The sequence below is a fragment of the Mustela nigripes genome, chromosome 13 (genome assembly GCF_022355385.1).
Source record: "Mustela nigripes isolate SB6536 chromosome 13, MUSNIG.SB6536, whole genome shotgun sequence".
NCBI lineage: Eukaryota > Metazoa > Chordata > Mammalia > Carnivora > Mustelidae > Mustela > Mustela nigripes.
Window position 1 is genome coordinate 131,167,014 of NC_081569.1, and position 23,381 is coordinate 131,190,394.

General features: G+C 40.7%; 1 protein-coding gene across 1 annotated transcript in view; it reads left to right on the top strand.

The window, feature by feature from the left end:
* ENTPD5 (ectonucleoside triphosphate diphosphohydrolase 5 (inactive)) overlaps positions 1–23,381 on the top strand; it is a 47,201-nt gene that overhangs the window by 6,893 nt on the left and 16,927 nt on the right. The window contains 6 exon segments of the mRNA XM_059373774.1: positions 3,910–3,988; positions 10,008–10,074; positions 19,535–19,607; positions 22,054–22,128; positions 22,130–22,331; positions 23,195–23,274. Of these exon segments, the coding sequence (XP_059229757.1) occupies positions 22,114–22,128; positions 22,130–22,331; positions 23,195–23,274 (297 nt within the window). The 5' untranslated portion in view covers positions 3,910–3,988; positions 10,008–10,074; positions 19,535–19,607; positions 22,054–22,113.

Consider the following 23,381-nt stretch of genomic DNA (forward strand, 5'->3'; position numbering starts at 1 on the left):
AGCCACCTAGGTGTCCCACGTTTTTGTTTTTGTTTTTTTTAGATTTTATTTATTTGACAGAGAGAGGGAAAGAGGGAAGACAAGAGGAGTAGGAGAGGGAGAAGCTGACTTCCCACTGAGCAGGGAGCCCAATGGCTGGGGCGTGTCATGTGGGGGTTTCAATCCCAGGACCCTGGGATCATGACCTGAGCCAAAGGCAGACACCAGACACTTAACGACAGAGCCACCCAGGCACCACAGACCCAAATATTCTTATAGTTTCTCTGCAATAAGAAGTCAAGAGCACAAACCTACGTTTGGTAATCAATGCTTTAGCCCATTATCCTATTTGGAAACTCTTTTTTTTTTTTTTTAAGATTTTATTTATTTATTTGACAGACAGGGATCACAAGTAGGCAGAGACACAGGCAGAGAGGAGGAAGCAGGCCCCTCGCCGAGCAGAGAGCCCCATGCGGGGCTCCATCCCAGGACCCTGAGATCATGACCTGAGCCGAAGGCAGAGGATTAACCCACTGAGCCACCCAGGCGCCCCCCGTTATCCTATTTGGAAAAGACCTAGATGTCCAATGAATTCAATCCCAATTTATCATCTAAGCAAAACATTAAAGTTTTCAGGTTACCGAAGGACTTTTGAAAGCTATCTTAACAATTACCCCTGAAAACTTTGAGACAGACAAAATTAACCATTTTAAGTCATCTATTTGCTAACAAATTGCAACAGAGGTAACATGGCTTATTTGACCTTCAGTAATCCCTGGTAAAATGAAAGTTGCATATTTAATGCTGGTGACGCTAGAGACATGTCTTTTAATTAAGCCAACGAAGTTAAATTAGTTAAATACTGAATTATGTTCCACCTGGGTCCACTGTAAAAGTCATGATGCCAGAGGCACTGAGGATGGTATAGGAACCAGGGAGCACCCAAGGTGGTGTAGGAACAGGAGGAGGGGATGAGCTGACACCATGGTTTTTTCCCCACCAAAGTGGAAATATGCAGTCCATGTCGGGCCACAGAAGACAGGGAATTTCCCCAAAACAAAGGGAGTTTGGGCAGCTATTTGGGAATATTCCTTAAAGTCCTGGTACTAAGGTAGACTGCCCATAGTTGGCTCTAATTATAGCTATTAACCTGGGAAATGAGGGAGAAGCCTCTACCTCATATTAGGAGGTGGAACAGTGAGAGAGTCAGAGTCCCCTTCATTAAGAATGGCCTGTGTTTCCTCTAGCAACCAGGGTTCTATCAGGAGGAGGCCTATTTAGATAATTATCATTTAACATATCAGAAGGGAGTTTACTAGCCTGGTTACTGACCAAACATGTTCTGCAAGAGGCCCTTAGGTCCGGGTCCTGATTTAGAGCCTTGATGGCCTGGACCTAGGATATCTCTGCTCCATTTGCCCTGTTGCCTGCAGAACAGATCTGAGATCCTCCTGAGGCCATGCAGTATTACAGACAACCAGTCCTTTGCTGAATTTTGCAATGTGAATAGTTTCCCGTGGGTTAAAAGGGATCCCAAGGGAGAGTCCTTGGAAACTGAAGAGAGAAGATCCAGTACCAAGAAAATACCCCTTACCCCCTGTTTTCCTGGGTGGAATCAGATGTTCCTGGTGTCAAAGTGGCCTGAGATGTCCCTTGAAAAAAATCCATATGATCACTGCCCTGCTGTTAAAAGGCCTGGGAGGAGGGACGCTAGGTTCTTTCCCCCACCCCCCACTTCGTCATCACATTCTGGACCACAAAATTGGTGCCAGTATATGGACCAAGATATCGTGCCTTAGAGGTCATGTTATAAGGACCATACCTTATTTTACCTTGCCTTAAAGGTCATGCCAGGAAGGACATGCTTTATTTTACCTTGCCTTGAAGAAGCTGAAGTTTTTAACCGATGGGAAACATTAGGAAAGTTTTACAAGGGGGAAGTTACCCAATCTTGTAGCTTAAGTGGTTATTAGAGGATATTGATCAAAAACAATAAAGATAGAAGTCCATCATGGTCTAAACAACATTCCAATAAATAGTCTTTACCACCAACTTCTCTAGGAACCATCCCCGATAGGACTTTAATTCAATATGTATTGGTTTTGGCCAGTTCCAAGTGGCCAAAAGCAGCTAGACCAGGGATATGAAAGAGACCACAGACCAGTGAGGAGGAAATCTTGTGCTGGAGTCTTAAGATCAGCAGCCATACTAGTCTCTTAGGTCGCTGTCCTGTGCCCAAGATAGACAACTTTGTATAAGGACAGGAATAAAGAGAGGGCATCAGGTTTCTGTGTCTTATTACCATTCCAGCCAGGGTACTAACTTTTAGCCAAAAGGCAGGCTTTCTTCTCCCTGTAGCGTAGTTATGGGCTAGAAGATTGCAGCCTGAGTAATTGACATGAAAATGTTCCAAGAAGACCATACCCCTTTGAAAAGCCCTTGGAATGAAAGTAGAAGAGAAGTGAAAGTACTTAGCAAGTCTGCACTGAGGCTCACATTAGATGTCAAATGATGTAGGAAAATGTTGGGGTATGGAGCTGATGGCCAAGAAAGAATTCTTGAGACATCTTTCATGCAAAAAGGTGGTTTTATTAAAGCACGGGGACAGGACCTGTGGCCAGAAAAAGTTGCACTGGAGTCGTAAGAAGTGGCCCATTATTTTCAAGCTGGGAGGGGGTTAGGGATAGCTTAAGTCTCTAAGGAATTTTGGAAGCAAGCTTTCTGGGATCTTGAGGGGACTAGATGTTGTTAGGAAAAGTCATTTATTACTATCTAGTAAACCCTTAGTCATGAGACCCTTCAGATGTGTATCTGTGGGCCATATCCTTGGGAGATGGTTGCCAACATGCATCTTAGTGGGGGAGTAGAGATAAAGGTAGTTTCCAAAGGAATTTTTATATATTAAAGTAGACCACAGGATCCTGGGGTGTTTGGCTAAGATTGCCTTTTGCCCTTAGCAACATTGAAGTAGCTGATTTCTTAGAGGAATGTCACTCTGCCTGTTTCAAGGACTTGTCAATGGGCTATAAGTAGTAAAGAAATTTAATTTTTTCTTTTGCCTTTGTTTCCCACATCAGTTACACAGCTAGAAGCCTGCATCTCCTATTCCCCTTCACCTCTTTTGCTCAACCCTCCATTCCCTCCCCTCTGGTGGCTTACTGTATTTCTGGCGCACTTTCCCTCTGTTTGTATGTCACACTCTGGTGGGTCCATGGTGGAATCACCATACACTTGAAGGAATTTCTTCTGATATAGGATCCATAAAATTAGGATTAATTTTTGTGTGAGGTTCTGAAAGTACACACTATTGATAACTTGCAGAAAAGAGAGATTAGGGCATTTTCTATATAGGCTATATATTTGGAATGCTAAAAATTGGTTATTATATAATATGAAAGTCAGTCCAAGACTTCCCTTGTTTGAACACGGGCCTATAGACTCATTTATAAACATGAGAATTTGATTGTAACAAGATTATTTCTTAATGTACACATAATACTTTAAATTACATATACTTTGTAGTTTTTTATCATACATTTATGTTGATCATAAGTTTGATTTGTAGTTACAACTGTTGTGATATGGCTAAGAGAAATGCCCATATTTATACTATAGTAGAGGGGATCTAGAATTTGCAGTCTTCTGAACCTCACATTTTCTGCCAAAGAACTGGATATTATTATTTAGTCATCTGTTAGCAAGAAACATCTAATGATACAGATAGTAGAGTAGGAAGTTGCTATTTAGCAATTCATTTGATAACATTTCCTTCCATATTTCTGGTAGGTAGGTTTACTGTGAAGTTTCAGGATTATCTTGCTGAGTAAATATGCTTTGTTTTATTTCTTAGAATGCTAATGCTTTTAAAACTGGGAATAAGCCCCTTAAGTGTTTTGTTGACTTGGCTTTACAATTGTTTTTTCCCCCCAGTTTGTATAGTTCCCGGTCAGCATAGAAATGTGGAGTATCTTGGCTGAATCCTCATGCAGACAAGGTCGTTATGTTCCTGGTAGGTGCGACAAGTAACCTAATACAAGGTAACATCTTTGCTAGCTTAAAGCTCTAAATGTACTTCATATGCTCCTGGGTGGATTTTGTTGGTGTTTTTTTTCTGAATTGGATTCTCCTTGCCAAATGATGACTTTTCTCTTGTTCTGTTGATTGTAATATCAAGTGTAGAGTTGTTCAAAAAGCCAGATAACTTAGGACTACATATCAAAATATATATTTCCCGATTTTTTTTCATAGTATGTAGTATTTCTAATTGTCTCTTTTAGTAGTTCCCAAATTGGGTTTACTCTGTAAATCCTATTCTTGTTCCACCTGGAGACTCAAGTTTCTACTCATAAATCATCCTTGAAATCACCTGATTGCAGATGCAACTCTATAGGTGGAGGAAAGTAGGTGAACAACTTTTGATTTTTGTTTTCATAAAGGGTTTAGAATCATGCATAAATATATTATCCAAACAGTATCTGAAGAGACTAATTAGTGTTTCCAGATACCGTGGGGAGTCGGTTACTTTCATCTTCCTTTTTATTGTCCTTGGTACAAATACAGAATTCTTTTTTTTCTTTTTTAAGATTTTATTTATTTATTTGACAGATCACAAGTAGGTAGAGGAGTGGGGAGGAAGCAGGATCCCTGCCGAGCAGAGATCCCGATGCTGGGTTCAATCCCAAGACTCTGGGATCATGACCTCAGCCAAAGGCAGAGGCTTTAACCCACTGAGCCACCCAGGCACCCCAGAATTCTTTTAAATAGGTATTATATTGTGATATTGACTAGTTCACACCCCCGCAAGGGATAAGAAATTCTGGAGATCAAGGGTTTACTGTTATCAATTTTAAAAGTAGGGTTTCATGGATTTTTTAAAAACATTAACTGTTTTATTTTTATATATAATTATTACCACTAGCAATTTATTTGTAAAGTATCCAATTTTTATTATCTGTCCATTCTGACAAAACCTTTACACAGGACTAAAAGTTCTCTAAGAAAAATTACACACTCAAATTTCAGTCTCACTTATTTGCACTTCGGTGTCATGAATCTGTCAGATGTTCATTTAAGAAATGTTTAGTGAGGTGGGGCGCCTGGCTGGCTCAGTCAGTTAAGTGTCCAACTCTTGGTTTTGGTTCAGGCTTTGATCTCAGGGTTGTAAGATTGAGCCCCACATCTGGCTTCCCACTCTCTACTTCTCTTCCCCCGCCCCTTCTCTCACTCATTCGCTCTCTCTTCTCAAATAAATAAATCTTTTTTTTTTTAAAGATTTTTTATTTATTTATTTGACAGAGAGAGATCACAAGTAGGCAGAGAGGCAGGCAGAGAGAGAGAGAGGAGGAAGCAGGCTCCCTGCCGAGCAGAGAGCCCAATGCGGGACTCGATCCCGGGATGCGAGATCATGACCTGAGCCGAAGGCAGCGGCTCAACCCACTGAGCCACCCAGGTCCCCCATCAAATAAATAAATCTTAAAAAAAAAAAAAGTTTAGGGCGCCTGGGTGGCTCAGTGGGTTAAAGCCTCTGCCTTCAGCTCAGGTCATGATCCCAGGGTCCTGGGATCGAGCCCCGCATCGGGCTCTCTGCTCAGCGGGGAGCCTGCTTCCTCCTCTCTCTGCCTGCCTCTCAGCCTACTTGTAATCTCTGCCTGTCAAATAAATAAATAAAATCTTAAAAAAAAAAAAATTTAATGAGTACCATCCGTATACCATGCTATCTGAGAGCTTGAGGAGTTCAAGCCTTCCAGTGGCTTAAAGTCAGGCGTATAAGGTACTGACCTGAGCATTGATCTGTGAGAGTGCACAGCTTCACTGACACCAATATACAAACAGTTTACAATAAAAAACACCAAACAGGGCACCTGGGTGGCTCAGTTGGTTGGCAGCTGCCTTTGGCTCAGGTCATGGTCCTGGAGTCCTAGGATCGAGTGCCGCATCAGGCTTCCTGCTTAGCAGGGAGTCTGCTTCATCCTCTGACCCTCTCCTGTCTCATCCTGTTTCGCTCTCTCTCAAATAAATAAATAAAATCTTTAAAAAAACAAAAAAACAAAAAAACACCAAGCAGTGATGGATAAAGGGGAGATGGCATAAGTGCTGCAGGAATTTGGGGACATGAAAGGCTCTTATAGAGAAAGCTTACAGAAGGTGGGCTGAGAGGAAGAGGGAAGGCTTTCTGGAAAGGTAGAATCATGTGAGCAAAATTCAGTGTGTGTTTGAGAGAAGGAGATGTTTAACTAGAGCAGTAGTTCCCAAAGTGTGGTCCATGGACCAGTAGCATCAACATCACCTGGGACCTTGTTACAAATTGGAAATGGAGGTTCTCGGGCTCCACTGGAGACCTGCTAAATCAGGATGCTGGCAGTGAGGCCCACCAGCCTATGTATTAATAAGTCCTCCAGGTGGTTCTGCTACATCCTAAAGTTTGAGAATTGCTAGACCAGAGCAGAGGGTTCTTATTTGACAGTTGTGGGCAAAAAAGCTTTGTTTAAGGTAGCCTGGGAATTCACAGTGAAGAACTTCAAATGTTGGACAGGGAGTGTGTCTTTTGTTCTACAAAGCAGAGACACCAACTTGAAACTTGAAGGCTGGATTTGACTCATAGATGTGTTTTGCCAGTGTACACAGTGGCTTTTGTGGTTTTTTTAAGTGGAATTAGTTGTCACTATTTAAAAACCCGATTCCACACAGGAATCTGTGCTTTCAGTTTGTTTTGAAAAAAAATCAGAAGACTGGCAGTACTGGGGCTGTAGTTTATCACAGCAGCAGTCTGTGGCAGCAGCAAGCAACTCTCCGTTTAGATGGGTTATGTACTCTCTAGCTTGCCGTAGTCCCCACCACTTCCTGTTGCTTTACACCTTTACTCACTTCTATTTCCTGCTTGGCCCCAGTAAGTGGTTAGGTATTTGAGTTTGTACCTTCTGTTACGAACACTGGGAAAACTGATGAAAGTTTTATTTTATTTTGTTTTTAAAGATAGATTTATTTGTTTTAGAGAGAGGGAGCAAACAAGTAGGGGGGAGAGGCAGAGGAGAGGGAGAGAATCTCAAGCAGACTCCCCACTGAATACAAAGCTGGACATGGGGTTCCATCTCACAACCCTGAGATCATGATCTGAACTGAAATCAAAAGACAGATGCTCAATGAACTGAGCCACCCAGGTGTCCCAAATTGATGAAAGTTTTAAAGAGAGTGATGTGATTTATGCATTCATTAATTCATTCAACAGACATGAGTTAAACATATATGGCGGGTTGTATAGTGTTCAAAGATAAATGAATTTGTGACATGCTTTGGGTTAAAATATAGTGGGAGAACGATGAAACAGTTGTGTATGGATTTGAGAATAGAGATATTGGTAATTGGAAGACCAGTTAAGAAGCTGTAACAGTCCAAGTCTGAAGCAATAAAGGTCAGGATTTAGGTGCTAACAGGTTACTGGGGGGGTGGGTGGGAAAAGAACGAGATGGGAAAGATACTGTGAAGGAAGAATCACCAGTTCTTGATAACAGGTGAGAATACAGAAGGTATGAGAGTGGAGAATTCAAAGATGATAAGGATTTGGAGTTATGAATTAGGGACTCTGTGATGCCACTTACAGAAACAGGAAATAAAAAAGAATCCATTTAGCCTCTGTGTGTGTGTGTGTGTGTGTGTGTGTGTGTTGGGGGGCATGGGTGCCAAGGAAAAGGGGGCATTTGGAGATGCTAGTTTGAAGTGTCTTGAGTTCAATGATTGACATACAATATTAAGTGTTTTAAAGGAAAACTTAGTAGAAATGTCAAGATTGCGTGCTTAGAGGTAGATATCACTCATTCCATCCTTGAATTCCAAAGGTATACTGGGAGAAGTGTGTTTTGTAATGAACAAAATATTTTGAAAATGTTTGCTTTGGGGGCTAGATAGTTAGAATTTATAACCTTGTTTGAATCCTCTCTTGGATGTGTAATTTTCAGATTTATGTTGCATAGGTAAGTTTAACATTCTGGGAGAATAGAAGATACTGTGTAAGTTCAAATGTTTGAAGATATTTTCTGAGTATCAGTACTACCTTCAGATTTTAAATCATAATTGGCTGCGTACCTGTTAGATATCCAAAGGATGGAGTGTTGGCATAGCCATTGTTTCATTGAAATCATAGCCAAAGTTTTTCCTCTTATGAGCTTACATTTGTTTCCATCTGCCCTTCCTTCCTTCCTTCCTTTTCTTTCTTTCGTAAGCGCCATGCCTAATGTAGGGTTTGAACTCAACCGCGAGATCCAGAGTTGCATTTTCAACCGACTAAGCCAGCCAGGTGGCCCCATCTGCCTTTTTTTTTTTTAAGATTTATTTATTTAATTGAGAGAGAGAGATAAAAAGAGCACCTGTGTGCAAGGGGGCTGTACAGAGGGTGAGGGAGAAAGAGAATCTCAAGCAGACTCCCTGCTGAGCACAGAGTCTGATGTGGGGCTCAGTCTCACAACCCTGAGATCATGACTCCTGAAATCAAGAGTCCAGTGCTCAACCAACTGAGCCACCTAGGCTCCCCCCGAATCTGCTTTTTTATTTTATTTTATTTATTTTTTATTTTTTAAAAATTATTTATTTATTTATTTGACAGACAGAGATCACAAGTAGGCAGAGAGGCAGGCAGAGAGAGAGGAAGGGAAGCAGGTTTCCCGCTGAGATGCAGGGCTCGATCCCAGGATGCTGGGATCATGACCCGAGCCAAAGGCAGAGGCTTTAACCCACTGAGCCACCCAGGAACCCCTGCATCTGCTTTTTTAAAAAAATGTTTTTACTAAGGTAAAATATATAACATAAAAACTGCTGTTTTAACCATTTTAAGTGTGCAGTTCAGTAGTATTAATTATATTAGTAGTGTTTTATAACCATCACTACTATTTCCAAAACTCTGTCATCACCCCTAACAGAAATTCAGTCTGTTAAGCAATGACTCCCATTCTCCCCACCCCCAATCCCTGGTAACCTCTAATCTACTTTCTGTCTCTATGAATTTACCTGTTCTAGATATTTCATATAAATGAAATCATATATATCTTTTTGTATCTGGCTTCTTTCACTTAGCATAATGTTTTCAAGTTTCATCAATATTGTACCATGTGTTAGAACTTCATTCCTTTTTTTTTTAAGTTTGTTTGACGTAAATAATCTCCACACCCAATGTGGGGCTCGAACTCATGACCCTGAGATCAAGAGTCATATGCTCTTCTGGCTGAGTCAGCCAGGCACAGCAGAACTTCATTCTTTTTTTATAGCTAAATAATATTTATTGAATATATGTATCATATTTTGTTTACATGTCTATTGATGGACCCTTAAGTTGTTTCCACCTCTGGTTGTTGTGAATAATGCTGTAAAGGACATCGGTGCAGAAATATTTGAGTCCTTATCTTCAGTTTTTCTGGGTATGTACCTAGGACTAGGATTGGCTTGGTGCCTTTTAACCATGTACTCATACATGTAATAGTAAATGGCCCCTCTTGATCACACTGTGGAACATGCAACTTGTTATATGAGTTCTTCACAGCAAAAAAAAAAAAAAAGACCCCATTAAGTGCATAAACTAGATTTTATCCGCTTCACTTATGGATTAGCTCCTTAGTCAGTACACCCCATACATTGACACACACACATTTATACAAAAATATACACTAGCTTTTAGAGGACGTGTGACTTGCCGCCTTTTGCTGTTACTGATTTTATAAACAAGTCATTTTATAAGAGTGGCTGTGGTCGTAGTTTGAATGAGAAGAAAGTATGAAAGAGGCCAAGAGTCTATGGCCATACCATCCTGAACATGCCCAATCTCGTCTGATCTCGGAAGCTAAGCAGGGTCGGGCCTGGTTAGTACTTGGATGGGAAAGAGGCCAAGAGTACTAGACTGTCAGTCAGGAGATGAGTGTGGTGATCTGGTTTCCAGAGCCTGAACAGATTAGAAATGAATGTGGAAAGAGAATACTACCTCAAAAATAAGCATACTGACAAGAGAGAACTTTGCTCTTACAATTATCCATGTCCATCTTCTGTAGGTTGAAAAAATGGCACATTAGTTGAAGGAAACAAAGGGGAATGCACAGAAGAAAACGAAAATAATTGGTAAGTAGCCAATATAAACTAATACCCCACTTTTCTAGAGGTCACATTTCTTCACATTCTGCTCTCTTATTCCTGAGAGCTCATAGTCGATGGAAAGGGATCTCTGAGCCACTAAAAGACCTGTCACAAGGTTTTTCTGGGTATGTACCTAGGACTAGGATTGGCTTGGTGCCTTTTAACCATGTACTCATACATGTAATAGTAAATGGCCCCTCTTGATCACACTGTGGAACATGCAACTTGTTATATGAGTTCTTCACAGCAAAAAAAAAAAAGGGCGCTTATTTGCTCACTGGGGCTATGTTAACCCTCTCCTGACTGGTAGTTTCTTCCTGTGTAAAGGGTATGAAAATGAATTTCTTACCCAATGAATGGGTAAGAAAAGGCCTGACAAAGGGCGCTTATTCTTTTGGACAGGCTCTCATTTGCATAAGTTGACATAAAAGTCTAATAATTACGGCTCTCTGATTTACATCCCATAGATTTTAAAGATTTAAAAAAATTACGTGATGGCAGCTTGTTGAAGAAATCACGTGTATGACAACGCTCATCAGTGATAACATAGCATGATATCAGGGAAAACTAGCTCAGGAAGCGTGGCAATCTGGGACCATTTGGTGGCAGACAGGCAAGTAGTCCTATAGAACTGTGGCCCCTAAAGGCATCCCAGGTTTGTAGAAAAATATAACTGATGATCATAATCATGACCCTGAATCACAAGTCACTTTAGAAGTATTTGTAGCCAACATTGTTAAAATAAAAGTGTTATTTTAAGGGGAAGCATTTTAGACACATTTGAAGAAATGTACTTATGTGGTAGTTCTATTCCTGGCTTTAAATATCAGGTATCATCATAATATTTCAGTCTTTCTCTTTTGTCATTTTGATTTAACATATTTGAAGCAGTAGATGTTTTTCAGTTGGTAACAAGAAAGGGAAAATGAGTTTTCACTTCTCTTCCCACAAATTCCAGTGTAAACAGTGACAAAGGGCGTGGATCCTTGTAATTACTCTACTGCACATGAATGACTCCCACAATAGATATGGGTTTGATGGTAGAAATAGTTTGTCACTTTAGGTTTTTATTATATTTGCTCACTGGGGCTATGTTAACCCTCTCCTGACTGGTAGTTTCTTCCTGTGTAAAGGGTATGAAAATGAATTTCTTACCCAATGAATGGGTAAGAAAAGGCCTGGTGACTTGTGAAGAGAGAGACACAGCAAGAGCAACAGCTTTCTTTCCCCAGGCAGTGATTATTGTAGCTAAGTCAAGGCCGGAACAATGAAGAATGAAGTCAGGCACTGCCTGATCTCATTTTGGTATAACACCCAAATAGTTTCATTGTATAGAATCTGCCTTTTCAACACTTGTCTAATGTTTTGATTTAAATGGAATGAAGTACAGAAAGAAGTGATCTGTTTATAGGAAAGGATTTTATATTTGTACCAACTCTGATTCCTTTATTGGGAGTATTTGGTCTTCGGGTTGGAGAGACCTTAAAAAAGATCTCATTCATCCAGCCTTCTGATCTGTGAATCTGCCTGGGACAATGTCATCAGACTTGAGCTGGGCCCTTGGGGTGAGAATCCTCTCCTCACCACCAGCACAACTCCTGCTGTTGGAAAGTTCTCCCTGTTCCATCTCTTCCCCTGTAGTTTCCATGCTTACAAGTCTTATTACAGCTCTTTGGCAGCATTCTAAAACAAGCTGATTACTTAATAAGCCCTTTTCATTTTGTTGATGCTCAGGAAATGCTTGTTATAAAGGTTTTCAGTGGTTTTCGTATCTGTGCCAGTTGTCAGTCTTATCCCTTTCTACCAGATACCTCTTCAGTACCTAAGTATTAATGCTACCATTGTCTGATTGGAAATGTTCTTTCTATATATAGCATGAATAAAGTTGTTATTCTGTTAATATAATTATTTTCACTCTATACTTTCCTTGATTGAGCATTTCATTTTACTGTTAGGTTTATTATTCAGTTATTAATGGATGGTTAAAATCTTAACAAATATAGTGGGTCCTGGGCGCCTGGGTGGCTCAGTGAGTTAAAGCCTCTGCCTTCGGCTCAGGTCATGATCTCAGGGTCCTGGGATCAAGGCCCGTATCGGGCTCCCTGCTCAGCAGGGAACCTGCTTCCTCCTCTCTCTCTGCTGGCCTCTCTGCCTACTTGTGATCTCTCTCTCTCTGTCAAATAAATAAATAAATAAAATTTAAAAATATATATATATATAGTGGGTCGTTTATTTTCTCCCTTCTCTTTCCTAAATATATCTGACTTTTTTGAAGTATTTAGATTCCTTTCATCCTTAGGAACAAGCAGGATATTTTATGAGTTGTAGTTTTTCTGACTTGAATGCTTTTCCTTAAGTAAAATATTGGTGGCTCAGTTGGTTAAACATCTGACTCTTGGTTTTGGCTCAGGCTGTGATCTCCAGGTCATGAGATCGAGCCCCACATCAGGCTCAGAGTGGATGGAGTCTGCTTAAGATTCTGTTCCTCGGGCGCCTGGGTGGCTCAGTGGGTTGTGCCGCTGCCTTCGGCTCAGGTCATGATCTCAGGGTCCTGGGATCGAGTCCCGCATCGGGCTCTCTGCTCAGCAGGGAGCCTGCTTCCTCCTCTCTCTCTCTCTGCCTGCCTCTCTGCCTACTTGTGGTCTCTCTCTGTCAAATAAATAAATAAAATCTTTTAAAAAAAATTAAAAAAAAAAAAAGATTCTGTTCCTCTGCCCGCCTCCCACGCTTGTGTTCACTCACTCTCTTTCTCAAATAAAATCTTTGCAAAAAAATGAAAAGCATCAAGTGGTAGGATATGATATTTTCAGAGAAATTGAGTCTATTCTGTTTTTAATTTTTTAGAGTTAATATCATTGGAATAACATGTAGTTCCTAAAACAAGAAGAGTATAAGCTCCGTTAATAGAAATACTTATAAACTGAAAAAAAAAAGGGATGAACACAAAATATTATGCAAATACTGGTTATAACTTGCAATAGCCTCTCAGATGGCTCCCACTGATCCTTGCCTCCTAGTATTCATGCCTGTCCTCTCACACATTTCGTCAGGGTTGGTCTGTAGGACCAATGGAATATGGGGGAAGTAATAATGTATGACTTATAAGGGCTAAATCATAAAAAAACATTGCTGCTTCTGCCTTGCTCTCTCTTGGATTTCCGACTCTGGAGGAGCCGGCCACCCTGTTGTAAAGATATTCAAGGTTCTTTGGAGAGTCCACATGGAAGCAGCTGAGGATTCCTTCCAACAAGCAGCATCAGCTCTCTGCCACTGAGTGAACCATTTTGGAGGTGGGCTTTCAGCGTCAGTCAAGCCTTCAGTTGAGTGTAGCCCCAGCCTGCATCTTGACTCTAGTATCCTGAGAAACCCTGAGACAGAACTACCCAATTAAGTCACTCCCAAATTCCTGAACTACAGAAACTGTGAGATAATTAATGTATATTATTGTTTTAAGCAACTAAGTATTGAGATTATTTGTTGTGCTACAGTAGGTAAACAATGTGCAGCATCCCAAATACTTACTGGTTTGATAAATAGCAGAGAACTTAGACAATGTAAATGATATTTAGTGCCCTTTAGATTTGGGGGGGGGTAAGTTACTTCAGTTTATTACAATTTTAACAGTGTATTTGATTAAAGAAATTCAATATAGCTATAAAACCAATAGATTCAGAAATATAAAATTATTGTTTCTCCTAAAACAGTATTACTAGATTAGGCATTTATTAATTCTCTTGAAATTTATTTATATAAGTATATATTCTTTTCCCCTTTTCTAAAAATTTTATTTATTTGAGAGAGAGAGTACAAGGATGAGGGAGGAACAGAGGAAGAGGGAGAAGCAGACTTCCTGCTGAGCAGGGATCTCGAGGCAGGGCTTGATTCCAGGACCCCGAGATCATGACTTGAGCCAAAGACAGATGCTCAACCAGGTGCCCCATTTTTTCCTTTTCCTTCTTATATCACTTTGCAATTTATTCCTATTGTCAGTTTCCTTTGAGTAAGTGAGTTGCTTGGGCTACATCAGTAAACAAAGATTCCTACTCTCTAGGAGCTTATATTCTATCAGAGGAACACAGATAATAGACAACACATAAACTAACATGTTAGAGTGTGATGAGGTGCGATAGAAAGCAGAAAAAGATCGGAGTAAGGGATATTGAGAGAGCGGGCAGCGGTAAGGGACACATGAGGGAGGGAGGTTAGTATTAAAGCTAGGTCTCAATAAGAAAGTAGCCTTTGAACAATGATTTGGAGGAGTTGCAGGAATTCATCAAGTGGATGTAGGTTTCAGACAGCAGGGACAGCTAGGGCAAGACCCTAGGCAGGGGCAAGTTTGACTTGCATGCAGATGTCAATATTGGGGGAGTGAATAAGGTGATCAGGGGGCAGGGGAGGCAGAGTAAATGGATCCATGAAAGCTGTTGTTAGAATATTGCTCCTTTGGGGGAAATGGGAAGACGTTGTTGGATTTTGTGAGGAGAGACCTGCTGTAACATATTTTAAAAGGATGGCTTTGGTTGCTTATTAAAAATAGACTTCAGGGGACTGAGAGTAAAAGCAGAGAAGTGCTAAGACAGTATTAGAGTAAATCACATGAGAGATGATGGTGGCTTGGGCCAAGGTGGTAGCAATGAGTGATCAGAAATGGTCAGATTCTGGGAATGTAATGAAGGTAGAATCAGCAGAACAGAGAGCAAAAGGTTTTGGTCATGTATAGGCAGGAGATCAAACTGCTGTAAGACTTCTGCATTTCAATGCCGGTCTCACTTCTCAGCTTCATCTCTGATGATTCTTCTCTGCTCTACCTTCTCCTCCCATCCCCATATCCATTTTTCTCTGGAGTTGTTCTAGATAACCCTTCCCTGGCTGATCTACTGGTTAAAACTGTGGACTCTGGAATTACACTGTTTGGGTTTGATTTCTGACTAATTTTGCTTGCTACTATGTGGTCTTACCTAGCTTCTTATGCCTCAGTTTTCTCATTTTATTTTATTTTTTTTTAAATATTTTATTTATTTATTTGAGAGAGAGACAGTGAGAGAGAGCATGAGCGAGGAGAAGGTCAGAGAGAGAAGCAGACTCCCCATGGAGCTGGGAGCCTGATGCGGGACTCGATCCCAGGAATCCAGGATCATGACCTGAGCCGAAGGCAGTCGTCCAACCAACTGAGCCACCCAGGCGTCCCAGTTTTCTCATTTTAGAATGGGGATGTTAATAAACAGAACCTACCTCACAGAGTGGTTTTGTAAGATTAAATGAGATAACATATATATAATACTTAACAGTGCCTGGCAAGCATTAATGTCACAGCCGCTATTACTATTAGCTCAGTCTGTGTTCCTTTGACCACAGTCTTTCCTCTGCATTAAATGCTAACCCTCTCTTCTATACTTTTCCACTACAGTCTACTTTTTGTTTTTGTTTTGTTTCTGAAATCTGTATGACAGAAATTTTTGAGGAAATCAAAAAATGAAATCAAACCATCCATAGTATACTTACCTCTTTTCAACTTTTTGTAGTCCCTCTGGTCTTTATCCACATGTCTGTATTATTTACGTAGTTCTGGTCATTGTGCATTATCAGTTCAAATGTCATCTCATGACGCCTTTCCTAGTCCTGTAGGTAGAGTTAGTCCTTTAAGACTTGGGGTTCCTTTAGTGTTTTTATGATTAACTTAAGAAGGTGTAGTTATTTGTGTCTATGCCATCTCTGCCAGACTGAGCATCTTGAATCAAAACGTCCATTTATTCACATTTAATTCTCCAGCACCTCGCACTTAGTGGGCAGTAGGGAACATTTGTAGAATTAGACTGGAATGGAGCCTACTAAGTCTCCCCGCTTCAGTCTTTCTTACATCTAACAGCCAGATTCTTGTTTGTGACACTCCCTTACTCACAGTCTTCAGTGGCTTCCCATTCCCTACAGAGTTTCGTCTAAACTCAAGTATTTGGTGTGCTGTACTGTCTGACCTGACTTTGCCTTTCCAACTTTATTTCCTGTCACAGATAGTCAGACTGGTATGTTCGCTATTCCCCAGAGGCCTCCATCCCTTTTCTACCTTCATGTCTTAAATCATTGTTTCATGAAAACCACTCCTCTCCTGTCTCAATGCCCCTTCTCAGGACCCTCTTCAAATGCCATTTCTTTCGCAAAGCCTTCTCAGTTATTCCAGATAGACATAATCTCTCCCTGCTTTGAAGTCTCAGAGCGTGGTAACTGAGCTACTTGTCACATTTTAACTTTACAGAGGTAGTTAATGGACACATGGTTGTTGTTTTTTTTTTTTTCCTGTTTACTGTATTCTCTTAAAGGGCAGGTCTAAGATGATTCATCTTTGCGTGCCATACTTGTAAGTAACACTGGGCAACTGGTAATTTTGGAATGACTAAATGAATGAATATGTGAATAAATAAGATTCAAATGGGGAGCTGGGTATGTGATACATAGCCAGAGTAAGACACTGGGGAAGGTGGCACCCCCTTCCCTGATGCTTTTGTCTCCAGATATTATTAACTCAATTGTACCACGTCTATTCATGAGAAATTTACTGATGTCTAACACGTTCCAGGCTTAGTACTGGAGTTTGATTGATATACAATATACAAAAGATAGCAATCATGTACCCTCACCTTAGTCACCATTCAGATAGCAGAGTGCTCTAGGGCTCCTGGTCCCTGGTATTGGGTATGTAGGTCCTAACTTATATTCCCAAATGAGGCATTGCTCACTGTGCTGAATCTGTTTCAGACTTAACTAATTAGACCAGTCTTGGTTTTGCTCTGCTTGACTAACTTATGCTCTGGGTGGTTTAGCTAATCCATTTTTGTAGTTCAGCTTATTGTTTAAAATTTTCATTCTGGTTACATTTTAAACTTGAATTATGTCTAATTTTTAACTATGTTAAAAACCAACTTCTCTGTGGAGCTCAGGAGAATTGGCAGTGGGAGCTTCCCTAAGACTTTCTGGTGGAACTTTCAAGTCATCTGTCCCATTCTATTATTTTAAACTGTTGAGAAATACTGTGTCATCTTATTCAGTTCAGTCAATACTAATATTTGTTTTGGGAGGGAATAGAAAGATTTAATTAACAGGCAGGTGTTACCATGGAACTGTTAAATGAAATTAAGTCCACTCTTTTTTGAAATCTGATTCAGTGCCCTCAGGTCCTTTCTCACACTTGTGCTCTGTTCTGGTCCTCTGTACTCCATCTGTTTAATACTTAAAAGTTTCTCAGGGTTCTCCTTATGTCACTTCACCAGGTTAATTCCTACCTCGGATTTAGGACTCAGCTCAGGCCTCTTATCCCTTAAGGAGCCGCCTCTCCCTCCTACCTCCACCCTTCCCCTTCTGAGACAAGTTACTTTCCTCTTAAGTCCAATCCTGTAATATTCCGCATATTCCCATAAGAGAACTTCCCACAGTATGAACATTATAGCTGTTGCTCTTTTTCTTCTAGTAAGCTGAAGCCCCAAGAGCTGGGCCTGTATCTGATTCCTCTTTTGTATCTAAGCTAGCACAGCATCTGGTGTACATTAGACATTCAGTAAATGCTTGTTAATTAGACAGTTTAATACCCAGCTTTCTAAATCACAAGGATAGAAGCTATCAAGGAATGCAATTAACTTTCCTACTCTTAGGCTAAGGTTGTAAAAACATGAAATAGTAGGGAATTGATAACATTATTATGTAGTTACATATTTTGTAACTATAAATATAATGTTATTTAATAATATAAAAACATTAGTAGATAATCAATGTCCTGTGTAAAAACACAGAATTCAGTTCCTGAGCAACTTTGGCCCTACAAGCAATAATGCCACTAGTTGGCAGTTAACTCTCACAAAAGTAGATGAACCAGACAATCATGAGTACCCAGAAAAAAAAGTGACTAAGGGAGGAGCGAAGGATCAAGAAGGGAATGAGTTAACAAAACGCCACGTAGTTATTTGCAAACTAGCACAAAGGTGAATGTGGTTCATGAAGCTCGCTTGATTGATTCAGAAGGGCTGAAATAGGGGCAGAGAGCAAAAGGCAACCAACAGCGAAAGCAAGGATTCATGGGGAACAGGCAGACATGAGCAGGTGAGCACCCAAAAGGGACCCAGGTTCTGTGGGATTGTCTGTCTGTGGGTGACACGAAGAAGGGACTCCAGAGTGTGAAACTCTAGGGAGGGTGCCTAGGGAGTATTAGTGTTTACTCTAGAGACAAAGATATATTGAAAAGACCTTGGAGGAAATGAGAACAGTGACAAACACTAGCTGGCACCAAGGTCTCAAAAGAATTGATGAGGGGACTTTGTTCGGGTGAAGAGACGAAAGTGAGCAAGAGATGTGGAGAAGACCAGTTTTGAGAGGAGTGAATTTCAGTACACGAATATGTGTGCTCCCCAGTCTGTAGGAAGTAAACTTGACTAGCTGCTTTATTTTGAGTAGCATAGAAAATATATAGTTGACACATTTGGGAGAACAATCCTGCCTCGTGGAGGTTTGAAATCGTGATCTTCCAAAGGGTAGGTAATTAATCTGTTGGAAAGAAGCCAGCTATTATATACTTGTTAAATGGATAGGATTCAGTGCCTGAGTTATTGGGTCACTGTTTATCTTTTCAGAGTATTTATTCAATACCTACTGTGTGCTAGCACCATTCCAGTGCCAGGAACACATCAGTGTATACAACAGACAAAAATTCCCACCCATAGATAGCTCACTTGAGGATGGCAGGGAGCAGGGAATCTGAAAAAAAACAAAAACACTAAAGTATAAATTATACAGAAGATGGAAAGTGCTATGGAAAAAAATAAACAGGGAAAGAAGGTAGAAGTGAATGTGGCCCGGTGGGTTGCAATTTTAAATAAAGTAGACAGAGAAATTCTCTAGAAGGTGACATTTAGAGCAAAGACGACAAAATGAGCAAACTTTGAGGGCTGGGGTCACATGAAAAAGGATGCCATTCAATTGTAAGCCTTTCTAATACCATTCTTAGTGACTCTTAAAGAAAAATGACATTAGAAATGGTGTTAGAAAACAGGGATTGAAAGCAGAAGGTACTGGATATTTTCACCCTTTACTTTCTCTAAAATCTACTGTTTATTTACTCTTGAACACCTGGTATGACTCTGCACTTTTTCACTCCATGAAAACAGATACCTAGCATGCATTTTTTCCCCCCTTGAAATCTCTTTTGGAAGAAAAACAAATGTTTGCTTCATGGAAATCGAAGCTGGAGAGGTTTTTCAGAAACCACAATAATAGAGAAAATATGAGTGAGCCCTGAGAAGCTTGTGTGGAACTAGACACAGGTAGAGGAAGGCTGGTGACTGGAACGCCTTAACTGTTCTTCCCGAGGGAAAAAGGGACCAGAGACTGGGTATGTCTTGACCTCTGGACAAAGCAAGTGTCCATTAATACTCAGAGAATCTGAAAGGGTAGTTTTTGTTTTCAGTTATTTAGATTGATCTACATGACTGGCCTGTTTGCTGTGAAAGAAGAATCAGCCAAAGGGAGTGATTTAAAATGTGAGTATGAATCTGCCCAGGCAGCTCCCCTACTTCAGTGTTGTTTTGCTGGGGTAAAGTTTCCTTTAAGACTCTATAAAAGGTTTTTGGTTTTTGGTTTTTTCCTAGCCAAAACCTTTATTCTTAACTATCAAGTAGAAGTCCAGCCTTGAATTGTGTTCCAACTGATTATTCTAACTCTGCCTTTTACTCCCTCAGAACTACTGTAGTTATTTTAAATAGTTTAAACCCCAAATGCAATTAACTTTCATTTACATTATTTTATATAATATCTCACCTTTGGGAAGAGAAACATTTTGATAAAATGAACCCAAGGACGTTACAAACTTGAGAATGACTGAGAATCCTTGGTCTATATTCCAGATATACTCAGTTATTCTGTTGGAAATCAAGGGACTGTATAGTGGGAACTTTGGAATTAGATCTTGTTTAACCACCTGTTTACATAAGGAGAAGTCCAGAGATGAAAGCTCAAACAGGACACTCAAAACTGTTTTGAGCAAAGTACATAAAGGGCAATTAAGGAAGCCTTAAATGTTAGAGGATTGGTGTAGCATTCTTTATGAATACCAGAAGGTAATGAAGCCTAGAGCAAAGACAATATAGCTCATCCAGGAGACATTTTTTTTCATGTAACCCTACTCTAGGTTTTCAGCATCATTTGTATCCAACCTGCCATGATACACAGATCGAAATTAAAGCCAAGCACTAATGCTAAGATTTTTGTCTTTGCTAAGAACATATTAAGAAATAAAGGCAGTAGTAACTTGCCATAAGGGAGGCTTTTGAAATCAGAGAAGAAGAAAGGTTGGCAAGAGTGAAGACTGATTTCTAATCAAGATTTCACTATTGACCTGCTTTTGGATTTTTTGCAAGTCATTGAACCTCTCTGGCTTCATTTGCCCATCTGCCTTAAGTGTTTTTTTGGTCTTTTGTTGTAGTTGTTGTTGCTTTGTTTTTTTGTCTTTTTTTTTTTTTTTTTAAAGATATGGGGTGCAGGGAGAGGGAGAGAATCCTAAGCAGGCTCCATGCCAAATGTGGGGCCTGATGCCAGGTCAGGTCTTATATCCCTGAGATCATGACCTGAGCCAAAATTAAGAGTCAGATGTTTAACTGACTGAGCCACCCAGGAACCCCCAACTGCCTTAAGTTCTTACTGGGATAACATGGCCTGAAACCTACGAAGGATTTTTTTTTTTAAAGATTTTATTTATTTATTTGACAGATATCACAGGTAGGCAGAGAGGCAGGCAGAGAGAGAGGAGGAAGCAGGCTCCCTGTGGAGCTGGAGGCTCTACTTGATCGAGCTGTGGGGCTCGATCCCAGGACCCTGGGATCATGACCTGAGCTGAAGGCAGAGGCTTTAACCCACTGAGCCACCCAGGCGCCCCTGTGAAGGATGTTTTTTAAAACCGTAGTATCCAAAAGCCTGGCTGGCTCAGTTGAAGGAACATGCAACTGTTGATCTGTGGGTTGTGAGTTCAAGCCCCATGTTGGGTGTAGAGATTTCTTAAATAAATAAACTAAAAGAAAACAAAAAACAAAAAACCACAATGGTCTATTTAAGTTTTTAAATGAAGCTGATTTCCCTAAAATGCGATTGCATGTACAAGCCACTGGCAATATTATTGGTCACAGGTAGTGGTCCAGTAGCTGGAATTTTAGAGGCTGTAGACACCCCAATGCTAGGACTTTCTAACTTCTTTGTAACTTTATGACTTTAATTCAGAAATTGAAACCTCTTATATCAATCAAAAACAAAGGAGGGGGGGTGCACCTGGGTGGCTCAGTGGGTTAAGCCTCTGCCTTCAGCTGGGGTCCTGATCTCAGGGTCCTGGGATCGAGTCCCATATCGGGCTCTCTGCTCAGCGGGGAACCTACTTCTCCCTCTCTCTCTGCCTGCCTCTCTGCCTACTTGTGTTTTTTAAAACCGTAGTGTCCAAAAGCCTGGCTGGCTCAGTTGAAGGAACGTGCAACTGTTGATCTGTGGGTTGTGAGTTCAAGCCCCATGTCTGTCAAATTAAAAAAAAAAAAAAAATCTAAAAAAACAAAAACAAAGGTGAGGGAAAAAGGGAGGGAGAGTTAAGTGTATGATCTAGAGACAAAATTGCCAAAATGGAAAAGAAGACAATTAGACTCAACAATAAGAGCAGAGTGGCAGAGAAAGCCTTGAGTATGAGAGATCCCACCCTACAATTGAAAGCAGAGAATGGGGAAATATCTTTTAAATCCCATTTTTCTTTTTGCAACAAGATACTCTTCAGAACAAGGTGTTAGGAGCCTGTGTTACCCTGGTCTAGCTTGTTGTGCTGGTTAGGAAAAATAGAGAAGGAGCACCTTGGGGGAAGGGGTGGGATTTCTCTAGTGGGTGTTTCTTCCTTTACAGGTATAAACAAAAGACCAGTTGGCCTAACCATGTGTTTCTTTGTCCTATAAGCCACTGCAGGTGAATGACCAGCACTGCTTCTGCAACAAAAGCCTAGACTCACCACATCTTGGGAAGAGAATGGCCACTACCTGGGGGGGCAGCCTTTCTCATGCTGGTGGCATCCTGTGTTTGCAGCACTGTCTTCCACAGAGACCAGCAGACTTGGTTTGAAGGTGTCTTCCTGTCTTCCATGTGCCCCATCAATGTCAGTGCCAGCACATTGTATGGAATTATGTTTGATGCAGGGAGCACTGGAACGCGAATTCATGTTTACACCTTTGTGCAGAAAATACCAGGTGAGTTCAACTGGTACCCTCACCAGTGCCTATTAATCCACACTTCAGGGCGCCTGGGTGGCTCAGTGGTTAAGCCGCTGCCTTCGGCTCAGGTCATGATCTCAGGGTCCTGGGATCGAGTCCCGCATCGGGCTCTCTGCTCAGCAGGGAGCCTGCTTCCTCCTCTCTCTCTCTCTGCCTGCCTCTCTGCCTACTTGTGTTCTCTCTGTGTCAAATAAATAAATAAAATCTTTAAAAAAAAAAAAAAAAATCCACACTTCAGCATCTCCTTCCAGAAACAAATGTGCTGAGTGAATGTGATATGAATTATGGTAATTTACAGCTACTGAATGTCTTTCTTCAGAGAAGATTTTGGGCTGTCATTGAATATATGGTTTAATTAAGTGTGAGATTGGATCTGGGTTGCCTGTAGTCTGAAACCCATATGTCCAAGAAATATAGCTTTAATTTGTCCTTTTCTCTAAAGGTGGTTGATGCTCTAGGGTCAGAGTATGGAGAATATTAGATGTGGTCTTAAGAGAGGATCACTGCCATCCGTGGAGAAGGAGATCAGGGGACCTTGAAGATGAACTTTTTCTGAATTTCCAGTGTTCTCAAGTTACACATAGAGCCTAGGGGCAGCAGTAGGAGCTAGGTGATCATCCTGAGAAATGCCAGAGGGACTCTTGAGAATCGCCTGTCATCTTTTGTCCCCCTACTCAATACTCCTGCAAGCCACTCCTCACAGGTGGGATTACTTGGGATGGCTTGGAGGAATAGCAGGTTAATCTAGTGGGCCATATGATACAGAGCCCACTATCAAAAGCAGCCTAACTTTTGGTAATTAGCCAACTCACTTCTGTTTTGTTCCATGGACAAAATAGGACAGCTTCCAATTCTGGAAGGGGAAATCTTTGAATCTGTGAAGCCAGGACTTTCTGCTTTTGTAGATCAACCAAAGCAGGTGAGTTTTTTACAATTAGATGTTTAGATTCTTAATGCTTTGATAATTTTACCACACAGCTGCTGTTAAATATCTCGTGCTGTTCACTGCTGATACTGAGACCCTGT